General features: G+C 38.6%; 1 protein-coding gene across 2 annotated transcripts in view; it reads right to left on the bottom strand.

The window, feature by feature from the left end:
* Nucleotides 1-12,339, bottom strand: part of etnk1 (ethanolamine kinase 1) — a 34,938-nt gene that overhangs the window by 12,636 nt on the left and 9,963 nt on the right. For both annotated transcript variants that reach the window (XR_009207403.1, XM_058417474.1), the window contains exons 2-3: nt 8,328-8,587; nt 5,734-5,874 (exon numbers count right to left, since the gene is read on the bottom strand). Coding sequence is in view for 1 of the 2 variants with exons in the window: in XM_058417474.1 (XP_058273457.1) it covers nt 5,734-5,874; nt 8,328-8,587 (401 nt within the window). In the remaining variant the exon portion in view is untranslated. The remainder of the gene's footprint in view (nt 1-5,733; nt 5,875-8,327; nt 8,588-12,339) is intronic.

The following is a 12,339-nucleotide window of genomic DNA, read 5'->3' on the forward strand; positions in this document are numbered from 1 at the left end:
TATATATATATATATATATATATATATATGTAAGCTTAAATTTATTTATTTATTTATTTTTGAAGCCCTTAAAAAGTGAAGGAAGCTAAATGCAGGATGTAACCCTGACAGTAGAGCAGCTTTCACACAAAAACCACTTACACTGTAACTAGAACAAATATTATAGTGTAAATATAATAAAAGATAATTTTTTAGCAAAAGTCTTTTTTTATATGGAAACATTTTCTTTCTTTCTTTTTTTTAAAAAATCCAGTCAAATTCTGTTTTCCTCCTCTATTATCTGATCCACCTCTTTGCTGGTATGCTTGGAATCTGATCCAAAAATAAGTTCAGATCCCTGTATTAAAAGCGTGTTGTGATCTCGGCCAGGGCTGGGTCTGATCTCCAGGGCTGATCTCCAGGTCTGATCTCATTTACCTGGTGTGTGAACCTGTGAGTCAGCTGGAGATTTGGTTACACAAACTCAAAACAAACCTCCTGAAGTTTGCATAATTCTGACTCAGAAGATTTCAGCACTTTAAAATCACTCAAATACCATAGAAGGGAAAAGACAAAACCAACTCACCTTACATCCACCAAGCTACCCTCTCTCTCTCTCTCTCTCTCTCTCTCTCACACACACACAATCACTCATTCTCTCTCTCACCCTCTCTCTCTCTCTCTCTCTCTCACACACACACACACAAACACTCACTCTCTCTCTCGTTCTCTCTCTCTCTCGTTCTCTCTCCCTCTCACCCTCTCTCTCATTCTCTCGCTCTCTCTCTCACCCTTTCTCTCGTTCTCTCTCTCTCTCACCCTCTCTCTCTTTCTCTCTCTCTCTCTCTCACCCTCTCTCTCTCACACACACACACACACTCATTCTCTCTATAACCCTCTCTATCATTCTCTCGTTCTCTCTCTCTTTCTCTCTCACTCACTCAACCCCTCCCCCTCTCTCTTTCTATTTTTGCACTTTAAAACTTAGTGATTAAATGTGAACTGTAATACATGTGCTATAACACGTGTTGGATAAACACGGATAAAATATGGATATCATCCGACTACAACAAACTATATAGAAATGGCTTATGGCTTAAAATGGCAGATCGTATAAAATATGTTGTTTGAAACATTTTCTGAGATTTTTGTGTATTGAAGAGTAAACAGATTGTCCGTCAGCAGGCAAGAATTTAAACCTGTGTGTGTAAAAAAAATGTGTTCAGGAATATTACATTCTAGAGAAAAATGTGTTTTCAAATATATGATACTGCAATAGTACTTTATTTATTTATTTAAAAACTGATTTTCTGTGTTAAAAACAGAGAACATTCTAGAAAGACAGAAATAAAATAAAATGATAATGGTATTTCTGAGATTTTTCAGAAATAAGTGCAGTAAAGACTGCTTCCATTCACGTCCCTGACAACTAAGTCGCTAATCTGGAGAGTTAAGTAAGAATTAGCATGCTAGCAGGCTAACCCATTACACACGTTAGCTCAATCTACACCAGGAAACTAGCTTACACGTTCTAGCATGTTCCTGCTGAAGTCTATAATGCACAGGTTTAGCTACGTATAACTCACAGCTGAGTCTTTGTTGTCTGTCAGTGCCAGGTTTTAAAGCTTTATAACAACCTGACGAAGCTTCGCACCTCTGTGAACTCACACTGAACTTAAGTTCACCTGTATTTTTTCTCTCTCATACAGCCGTACCACTCCATCATCACGGAGACACGGCCTGATGATCGTTTTACATAAAAATGAACTCCTTATACAAATCAGAACCGCGCCGGTCCGATCTGATTACAGCACACGTCACATTTGCTTACACGGATCCGGATCAAGCGGCGTGAGATTTTGCATGAGCAAGTGGAAGTGCAGCATGTGATCATCATCATCTGCCATATTTCTCTTTTTTAGCTCTGCGGACGCTCGGCTAAGCGCTTTGTTTTGATAAGGTGAATATTTTACGAGCTCTGAAGTGGAAGCTGTACATAATGAGGCTGAATTCAGTAAATAATTAATAACAGAGCTAAAGAGAGACTTTTCATGCATAAAAATCAGCTTTTACTTAAAGAAATTAACAAAAACATGCAAGATTTAGCTAAAACAATGATGTTGTGAAAAGAAAATTAATAAAAATTTATAATAATAATAATAATACCAATTATTATTATTATTATTATTTATTTATTTATTTATTTATTTATTTTTATCACTAGCAGGATTCACGTGTCAATAAGATGACAAAAAAAAAACAACAGCGTTTTTTATGCATACTTTTTTTTTTTTTTTACATATTTTAGCATATTTTTGCGTGATAATTTACCCCGGAATATTCCGGCGTCGAATTACCGAGCTGTTATATGCAAAAACCAACAACACAAACCTCCTTTTAGTTTAGGCCATGCCCACTTCCGCTTTAATTCGGAATTAGAAATAGAAATACCGCTCCAGATACAAACAGAGATACCCAATGGTATTGTGTTACGTCCCTAATATGAATAATGCTGTACATAATTAGCCCTAGCATAGCAGTAACACGCCGGATCCACCATTTTGTAAAAGCAAAATAGAATTCTCTAGCTTTTAGCGTCTACACTGACAACATGAGCGTGAATACGAACCTAGCAGAACTTCCTCAAGATAGAAGAAGTGGAATACAAGCGGATGTTCAGAGCCACAGATTTAGTTCGAGATAAATCGTTGCCGCACACGTATGACGAATAACGTGAGCAGAAACGAAAAGAAGACGCTGCTAATGAATGTGAATGCAGTGTAAATAAGAAGCTTTAAAATGTTCGTTTTGGAGCATTCTCATATGTGTGTGTGTGTGTATGTGTTTGTGTGTATGAAACCACATGCTGCAACCTAGATTCCTGCGCCGTATCTATAGCTGCCATCTATCATGAGTTAGACGATCACGCACAGGAATTTCACAAACAATTTTAGCCGTAACAGTGTACACATTTCTCTCTCTCTCTTTAACTTGGCTTTTTTCATGAATTCACGTCTGATTTGTTCTCACTTATTAGTATTTTTTTTATCCCCAGGCTGCTGTGCTGCTGTTCCTCTTTGCTAGGGTGGTGCCATTAATGCTACTTCAAGCATTTCTAGCTAAAATAGCTAAAGATACACTATATTGCCAAAAGTATTCGCTCACCCATCCAAATAATCAGAATCAGGTGTTCCAATCACTTCCATGGCCACAGGTGTATAAAATCAAGCACCTAGGCATGCAGACTGTTTTTACAAACATTTGTGAAAGAATGGGTCGCTCTCAGGAGCTCAGTGAATTCCAGCGTGGAACTGTGATAGGATGCCACCTGTGCAACAAATCCAGTCGTGAAATTTCCTCGCTCCTAAATATTCCACAGTCAACTGTCAGCTGTATTATAAGAACGTGGAAGTGTTTGGGAACGACAGCAACTCAGCCACGAAGTGGTAGGCCACGTAAACTGACGGAGCGGGGTCAGCGGATGCTGAGGCGCATAGTGCGAAGAGGTCGCCAACTTTCTGCAGAGTCAATCGCTACAGACCTCCAAACTTCATGTGGCCTTCAGATTAGCTCAAGAACAGTGCGCAGAGAGCTTCATGAGCTTCATCCCAAAGGTGTTCTATGGGGTTGAGGTCAGGACTCTGTGCAGGCCAGTCAGGTTCCTCCACGCCAAACTCACTCATCCATGTCTTTATGGACCTTGCTTTGTGCACTGGTGTGCAGTCATGTTGGAACAGGAAGGGGTCATCCCCAAACTGTTCCCACAAAGTTGTCCAAAATGTCTTGGTATGAAGCTGAAGCATTAAGAGTTCCTTTCACTGGAACTAAGGGGCCGAGCCCAACCCCTGAAAACAACCCCTGAACTCAATGATTTGCAGGAGTGTCCCAAAACTTTTGGCAATATAGTGTATGTGCAGCCCATGTCTATCACACCTGTATAGAGTTCAGCAAAGAAACTTCCATTTCTTGCTATGGAAATCCCATTCCTAAAAGCTTATTTTTTTTATATTTTGCCTAATTAATCAAACATCGTAAGTCCTCTGATTCAGTAGTTACTCAGTTACAGACCTCCACAAATCTAACCATTTCCTCATGGGTTTGTTATACAAACCAACAACCTCTAATTAGTAGCATGAATTCATTCAAGTCATTTATTAAATAACGTTTATTTTATCACGTGAGAATTAGATTACGTCCTAATCTTTGCCAAAAGTTATTGTCTAGCACTTTCCGGGCCTTCAGCTTTTGACTCGATTGTCTTTGTAATTCAGAAGTACTGTAAGCACCTCTCGTGATCGTCTTTGTGATTAAAACATAATGAAGACATAAGCCAGCTTTAGAAATGTCAGACAAAAGATCAGCCTAGAGACACAGTCAATCCTTATAAATGGTATTTACCACGAGCGTATGAGTCAATCCAGGGCATTACATGTAACCGTCAGGATAATTAATGGTTACCGGCTAAACAAACAAGACAGACTTGTATTCGTTTTTCATAGCTTTCTGCACACAAACCTCTTAACGTTCATATAGATTTTACCACAGCAGCTCAGGTTTCTGTATCATTTCTAGGGTAACAACTCGCAAAGATGGACGCTCAGTATCATAAAGTCGAACTGTTGATAGTTGATAGCGTCATAACATTCTGAGGTAAACGTTTTTTAAACTTTTCCACTTCAAGAAAGTTTAAGAATGGAGGAAGGTTTCACCGTCTTGCTAAGTAAAGAGAAAGTGAAGGAATGACTCACAGCTGCTATACAGTAAGCGATGACAGGAAGTCATGAAGTTTCTCTACATTCGACAACATTAAAACTTCCCACATGACACGTGGTTTTATTTCTTTACACAACAGCTCGTTCTGTGGTGAAATTACACCTTTAACGGCTTGTAACAGGGTCAGGGTTTATCGTTTCCATGCCTACGTTTGACCCAGAAATTGGCGACGATCCTGTGACGATCTAAATTTAAAATGATTTGACAATAAACAAAAACACAGCAGGTTTAACTCACTGTTTCTGTTCTTTTTTTGTCCTCTGACAACCGTAGGCTAGTTTATATAATGGTTATATAATTATTAAGTCTAGATGTAAATAGTACACTGTGGGTTGTTGGATGTTTAAATACTCATATGTTTCTCAGCAACAGGTCATGTATTAGCTTAGCGCTGCCCTGAGTTGACACTGACAACACCCTTGGCTCGTATGAGCTAACCTGACAGGATTTCTGAGAGGATTTTTTATCACGTATGTAAAATGTTCACTGCTAACGCTGCCCTTCTAGCTAACATGCCTTTGACAGGAATTTTACACAGACGATGTTTACAGTAAATCAATAGATGTATATAAATATGTATATTTACCGTCAACATGAGCGAACCTGATAGGATTTTTGGTGAGAAGTTTTATTTCATTTTCATAAACGTGTGGTATAGTCATTTTAATTCACAATGATAACTCTATTCGATCTACACTGCTAGCCCTGGCTGGATGGCTAACTGAACATTTTACACGGACAAATTCGGAGAGAAACATTTGCAAAGGCTAACCTGAGAGGATTTCTCAAAGTAAGTTTAAGTCTAGTTTGTTAATATAATAAAACTCTCTTATAACTAGCTAGGTAAAAGAAGCTAGCGTGACAAGATGATGATTTTTTTACATGAATGGACTTGAGCGAACATGAGCAAACAGGACAGCTAACCTGACTGAAATTTACACTGACAACTCCCTCGGTTCGTAATGTCACCTAAAGACTCACCTCTGGTTCTTTTCTGGATCCTCAAAGTGGGTGGGGATGAGGGAGAAGTACTTGCTCATCTTTTGCCAGAGATCAGACCGGGGAAACCAGCCGTTGTGCGCGTGGATGACGTGGTACTTTGCCATCTGCCTTGCAATGAGCCTAAGAGAGAGAAACATCGATACGCTATACATCAGCATCAGCATGTATTTCATTATCCAGCTAGTTAGCTTATCGAACAGAATTTCTGAGAGAAAGTTTAGCTCTTGTACAGAGATCATGCTAGTCAACACGTTAATGAGCTAAGCTGAGAGGATTTTTATTTAGATTTATCCATGCATATCATCAGTATTTCTGGTACTAGCTAGAAGACTGACACCACTAATGCTAACCAGCAAGCTAGTGAGCTAAGCTTACAGGATTTCTGAGAGGATTTTATATTAAGTTTATAGAAATAGCTGTTTGTAATAGTCAGCCAACCAGCCAGCATCACGCAACAAGCTACTGAGCTAACCTGACAAGTGTTTTTTTTTTTTTTATTTCACACTCATCAGTCTATATTATCTATACTGAAAGGATGGAAATATTCACCGCTAACACTAACCAGCAAGCTACTGAGATAAGCTGACAAGATTTTTGAAATCATATTCATAATTTTTTATAACTGACACTGCAGTCGTTTTAGCTAACACAATAAAAAGCGATAGATTACAGATGTTTATAATAGGCACTAACATATATTGTTAACATATAACTAACGTTTTATAATAAGTTCTGAGAGGATTTCTTGTACAGAGAGAGTTATAATATTTATTGCTAATGCTAGGCAGCAAGCTACATTAGCTAACCTGACAGGAATCTTCAAAGATATTTAAATCATATTCATGAACATATTTGCATCCAAAGTGGTAGTCTAAGCATGAAGGCTAACTTATTATTTACGGGTAATGCTAACCAACAAGCTATATGAGCTAACCGGACAGGATTTCTGAGAGGATTTTTTAACATGTATAAAATTTCTGTCAACATGAAGCTAATAGGATCTGGGTGAGAAATTTTATTTCATATTTATAAATATGCTGTACAGTAATTTTAATTCATAATCCTAACTCTATTTCAGCTACACTGCTAGCCCTGACTGAATCTTTGAACATTTTACATGGACTAATTCTGAGAGAACATTTGCAATGGGTAACCTGAGAGGAAGTCTCATTAAGTCCAGCTTGTTAATATGATATGACTCTTATAACTAGCTAGCTAAAAGGAGTTAGCGTGACAAGATTTCTGCTGCGATTTTTATAAGCGAATGTACTTTTCACTACTATGGTTAGCCATCTAGCTAACAGGATGGCTAACTTGACAGGATTTTCTTGAGCTGAACTTAAGCTGACGTTATACAAGAACAATTTCTGAGGTCAATTTTCAATCTATTTTAAATATTTACAGCTAATCGTAGCCATCAAAGCTAGATAATATCTGTGAGAAGCCCCATTCATGAGAGTATGGTTAGCCACCTAGCTAACAGGACAGCTAACAGGACAGCTAACCTGACGAGATTTTCTAAGAAAATAGAGGGCAAATGTCATGTTTTTGAGGTAAATTTTCTAAATTTACATATTTACAGCGAATCCTAGCCATCAAAGCTACATAAATATCTGTGAGAAGCCCCATTCATGAGATAGCTGTAATATTTCTTGCTAACTTTAACTAACTAGCTAAGAAGATCTAAAGTGACAGGATTTCTGACAGGATTCTGATCAAACTGAGGTAGATTTTTTCAGCACAGATAAAAACTGAACTTAATAAACATCAACTTATAAGGCTAGCAATGCCTAGCTCCACACGGCTAGTGTAGCTAGTGTAAGATATCATATTGACTAACCATGTAAACGCAATATGTTCTTGTGCCAAGTGTTCATGAACTGTTTTCCCCACCAGCCTATTTTTGTTTCTCATCCTGTAATGTTTTCATCTTTAATACTTGTTTTGCATTCAGGAACAGACTCCTGACAGAATTCTAAATATTAGCTAAACATACTGTCAGAATGTTTTAGCTAATATTTAGCATACATTGATATTTCAGTAACACATATATATACTGTACACTGAAAAAATGAAACTTTAGATGTTTATTTTTCTTAACTCTAAATATAAAAATAAACTTTTTGGTGGTTGAGAAGAACCCAAAAAACAAGCTTCATGCTGACAAGCCCCCCCTCATCACCTCCGATTGGCTTAGCTCTGGGGAGTGTACACACACCCTGACAGGAATGGTTTTTGCATGTGTGTGCTACTATGGTGACGTTTATGTACAGCTAGCGTGTGCAAAGTTTTTAAGGGCAGGCTGTGAATAGACACGAGATGGAAAGATGCCACAAACAACTTTGGCAAGACATGAGGCATTTCCTTATGTGTATAAGGCCTGGGATGGGGTTTAGGGTGTAGGGGAAGAGGCTTGGGGCTTGGCAAGGTCACAAAGCAGAAGGATCGTGTTACAATGAAGGCTGTGGCTTTACTGCGGAGAGGAAACGAGCACGAAGTTCATGCCAGGCAGAAAGCCCGTCTGGCATACATGCAAAACTATAACAAGTCATCCACAGAGCCGGAAAATTCACCTGAATATGGCGGGGTTGCGGATGTGCTCGGGCTCCAGGGCCACGCCCTCCAGGAACTCATAGCAGAGGCCATTGTTAAAGGTGCAGTAGAGACGCGGGGCGCAGCGGTGCGCCTGCAGCACACGAAAGCTCTTCACCTCGTTGTCGCGGTCTACGAAAAGCTCCGTTTTGTTGCCGTAGATACGCACCAGCACCACGTCCTGCAGCGCCCCACCCACGTAGCAGCCAATCAGCTTGTTGGTAATGCCGTCTGTGAACGTCTGCCAAAAAACGAAAAGGAGAATGAATCGTTACTCATGTGACACGAAAGCTAAACTAAAGCTTTTCTCTCTCTCTCTCTCTCTCTCTCTCTCTTTCTCTCTGTGTAAATCATTCTTTATATTCCATGAAGTGTTTGGACATGCACATATAGGAGGAGCGAGCAAGCTGTGCCAGAAATCTGACTTATGTACCTCTAACTCATTCAAATACAGACAAATCCAGACCCACTGTCAGTGTGTACCGGATTATATGAAAATTATAACATGAACATTGTTATATAGTATGTCAGAAATACTCTATTCAAAGAGCTCATGATATTATTTATGAACATTTCTCACTTGATAAACAGGCGTTTTTGTTTTTTTTTGGGGGGGGATTCTTAGTAAGCCTTTTCATTGTGTTATATACCTTAACACCACTAACGCCGTTCACACCCAATCCCCGCAGGCACCGTCTCCTATTCCACCACACTTACATATTGTAATCCTATCTCATGCTGTCTTTCTTTATCTGTCACAGAGCCGGATGATGGGATATGTGCTCGTGACTTTCTCAGAGTATCGCAAGTTTCCAATTTTTTCTTTCTCAGTAAAAATGACTGGATTTGATCTCTCTTTTATTTTTATTTTTTTTGCTTACATTTACTGTAAAGCTGCATTTTTATTATGTCACGAGTCCTGCTCGCATTTGTCCTCTCACTTCCCCCTTTTTTCTTTGTAAATCAGTCAACATTTCCCAGTAAATCATGACTTCCAGTCCTGAAAATGCAACAGTTTTCGGTAGCTAAAGAGGGTTAAACTGACCGGACTGTCGGAGGTGGGAGGGGCATATGCTTTGTCCCCTGCCAATCAGAGCAACACTAGCCAATCGTTGTTCGCTCGAGCATGCGTAAGAGGAACAGATTTCCTCTAACGCTAAATATTGTAATGGTCTGATTTCCCACATAAAACGTGGCAGAATGGAGATAAAGGTATCAATAAATGAAGAAAATACAAAACAAATAGCTTTCCTAACTGAAAATGAGTCTCAATCAGAGAAAACAAAGTCAGCTGCCTCAAAATCTACAAGGTGAAACCTTCCCTCAACTTGGAAACAAGGTGATAATGTCCGAAGCAGCGCAGATTTAACTTCTTTACCCTTGTATTTTCTTCTCAAAGCCAATTATACGAAGCGAAACACAAGGTTAAAGTTGCGCAACGCTGCTAGCTAGACTCCAATCTGCATCTATAGGTATGCTAACTTCAATCTTACAGCTAATTTGCTTGATTAGAACCTTTTAGAGTACAGGGAAAATCTCTTTATTAAAACTGATTTTTGTGTGGCGTAAATTCGGTTAGAGTGGCATATTGCTCTCTGTAACTAGCAGAGCTGCAGACTCCTAGCATAACTCCCTGTTGTGAGATGGTGAGCTTTCAGTTAGCGAACGATTCGTTTTTGTTGATTTTGTTTTAGAGAGACAAAAAACACATTTTTTATGAGTAAATCGAAATGTTTTCAGCTAAATCTGAAACTAGAAATCGATCACTGTGACAATTTTTCCTCCAGAGACTAAACGTAAAACCCAATCTATATCGGTGATGAAGTGAACGCGAGTCAGGTACCGAGGAGCTTCAGCAGAATTTGACTCTTAACCATGAAGCTCATGTTGGATTTCCATCAACGTGCTAATGCTAAACCTTTTATTGCTATTTCCATGGAGCTCGTGTAGAAGCTCTGCTCTGCTGCATGGATCCTGAGTTATGAGTGTCGTAAAACACCTGAAATAAAAAATGGCCACTACCAGTGTTTTATGCATGCCTCACAGGCCTGCTGTTTCTGTGGTGAGAGAGAGAGAGAGAGCGAGAGAGAGAGAGAGAGAGAGAGAGAGAGTGAGAAAGAGAGTGAGAGAGAGTCAGAAATACAGAGAGAGAGAGAGAGAGCGAGAGAGAGAGAGAGAGTCAGAAATACAGAGAGAAACAGCAATAAAGAGAGAGAGACAGAGAGAGAGAGAGAAATACAGAGAGAGAGAGAAATACAGAGAAGGAGAGAGAGAGAGAGAGAGAGAGAGAGCACAGATACTTCCTCTGCATGAAACAACATGCAAGCAAATTCTTTTTTTCTTCCTATTCCAGTGGAACAAACCAACATTTTTGTATTTACTGTGTTAATAACAGTGTTTATAAAACATTATGACATAGAGTGTTGAGTTCGGTCAGAAGTTATAAAGCGTTGTGATTTGATACAGTTCATTTGTTAAATATATTTTAAGAAACAACAAAAACACACTCCTCATGATGCACTGTACAAAACCGGGATTGGATTTTTTTGGTGTTATAATGTGTTATAAAGAAACACTGCTTACAATGCTTCATGTTAGCGATTCATAATGTGTAATAAAGTGAGCTGTAAAGTATTTTCAAAAGTTTTAAAAGAATTTTAAAGTATTTTTAAAGTATTTAAGGCATTTTCCTAAATAATTATAATAACATACGTAATGCATTATGAGCACATTATAAAAGTATAATAATGTGTTCATACAGTAGCTCATTACAGGCCACGCCCACTCCGCGTTTCAATCCCAACCGAGACACAGAACCTGCTGTTACTTTTCCCCGTCACTCTACACACACAACACTAACACTTTATGAAGCTCATATGTACAGTACAGTATATTGACCTATGAATACATTCATATCCTGTTATAATGCGTTCTTATGACAGTTTATACATTCCGTAAATACTGTCTATAATCATTTACAACAGAGAATTCTAATTTTACAGTTTCAGTAACATTTATGATGAGTTTACACATTTCATAACAATGTGTTATAACACTGTATGTCACCTAGCAGTGTTTATAACACCATATGTCACCTAGCAGTATTTATAACACCATATGTCACCTAGCAGTGTTTATAACACCATATGTCACCTAGCAGTGTTTATAACACCGTATGTCACCTAGCAGGTTTTTATAACATGGTATATCACCTAGCAGTGTTTATAACACCATATGTCACCTAGCAGTGTTTATAACACCATATGTCACCTAGCAGTGTTTATAACACCGTATGTCACCTAGCAGTGTTTATAACATGGTATATCACCTAGCAGTGTTTATAACACCTTATGTCACCTAGCAGTGTTTATAACACCATATGTCACCTAGCATTGCTTATTACACCGTATGTCACCTAGCAGTGTTTATAACGTGGTGTGTCACCTAGCAGTGTTTATAACACCTTATGTCACCTAGCAGTGTTTATAACACCATATGTCACCTAGCATTGCTTATTACACCGTATGTCACCTAGCAGTGTTTATAACGTGGTGTGTCACCTAGCAGTGTTTATAACACCTTATGTCACCTAGCAGTGTTTATAACACCATATGTCACCTAGCATTGCTTATTACACCGTATGTCATCTAGCAGTGTTTATAACGTGGTGTGTCACCTAGCAGTGTTTATAACACCATATGTCACCTAGCATTGCTTATTACACCATATGTCACCTAGCAGTGTTTATAACGTGGTGTGTCACCTAGCAGTGTTTATAACACCTTATGTCACCTAGCAGTGTTTATAACACCATATGTCACCTAGCATTGCTTATTACACCGTATGTCATCTAGCAGTGTTTATAACGTGGTGTGTCACCTATACCAAAGCTAGTTTTCTTGGGCGTTATGTTTATTTGTAAAAATGAAGATGTAAGAACATCACAAAGAGGGGCTTGTCTTCTTTGGTAGTGAAGTTATAATGCATTATGAA

The sequence above is a fragment of the Hemibagrus wyckioides genome, linkage group LG19 (genome assembly GCF_019097595.1).
Source record: "Hemibagrus wyckioides isolate EC202008001 linkage group LG19, SWU_Hwy_1.0, whole genome shotgun sequence".
In the NCBI taxonomy this organism is placed as follows: Eukaryota; Metazoa; Chordata; class Actinopteri; order Siluriformes; family Bagridae; genus Hemibagrus; species Hemibagrus wyckioides.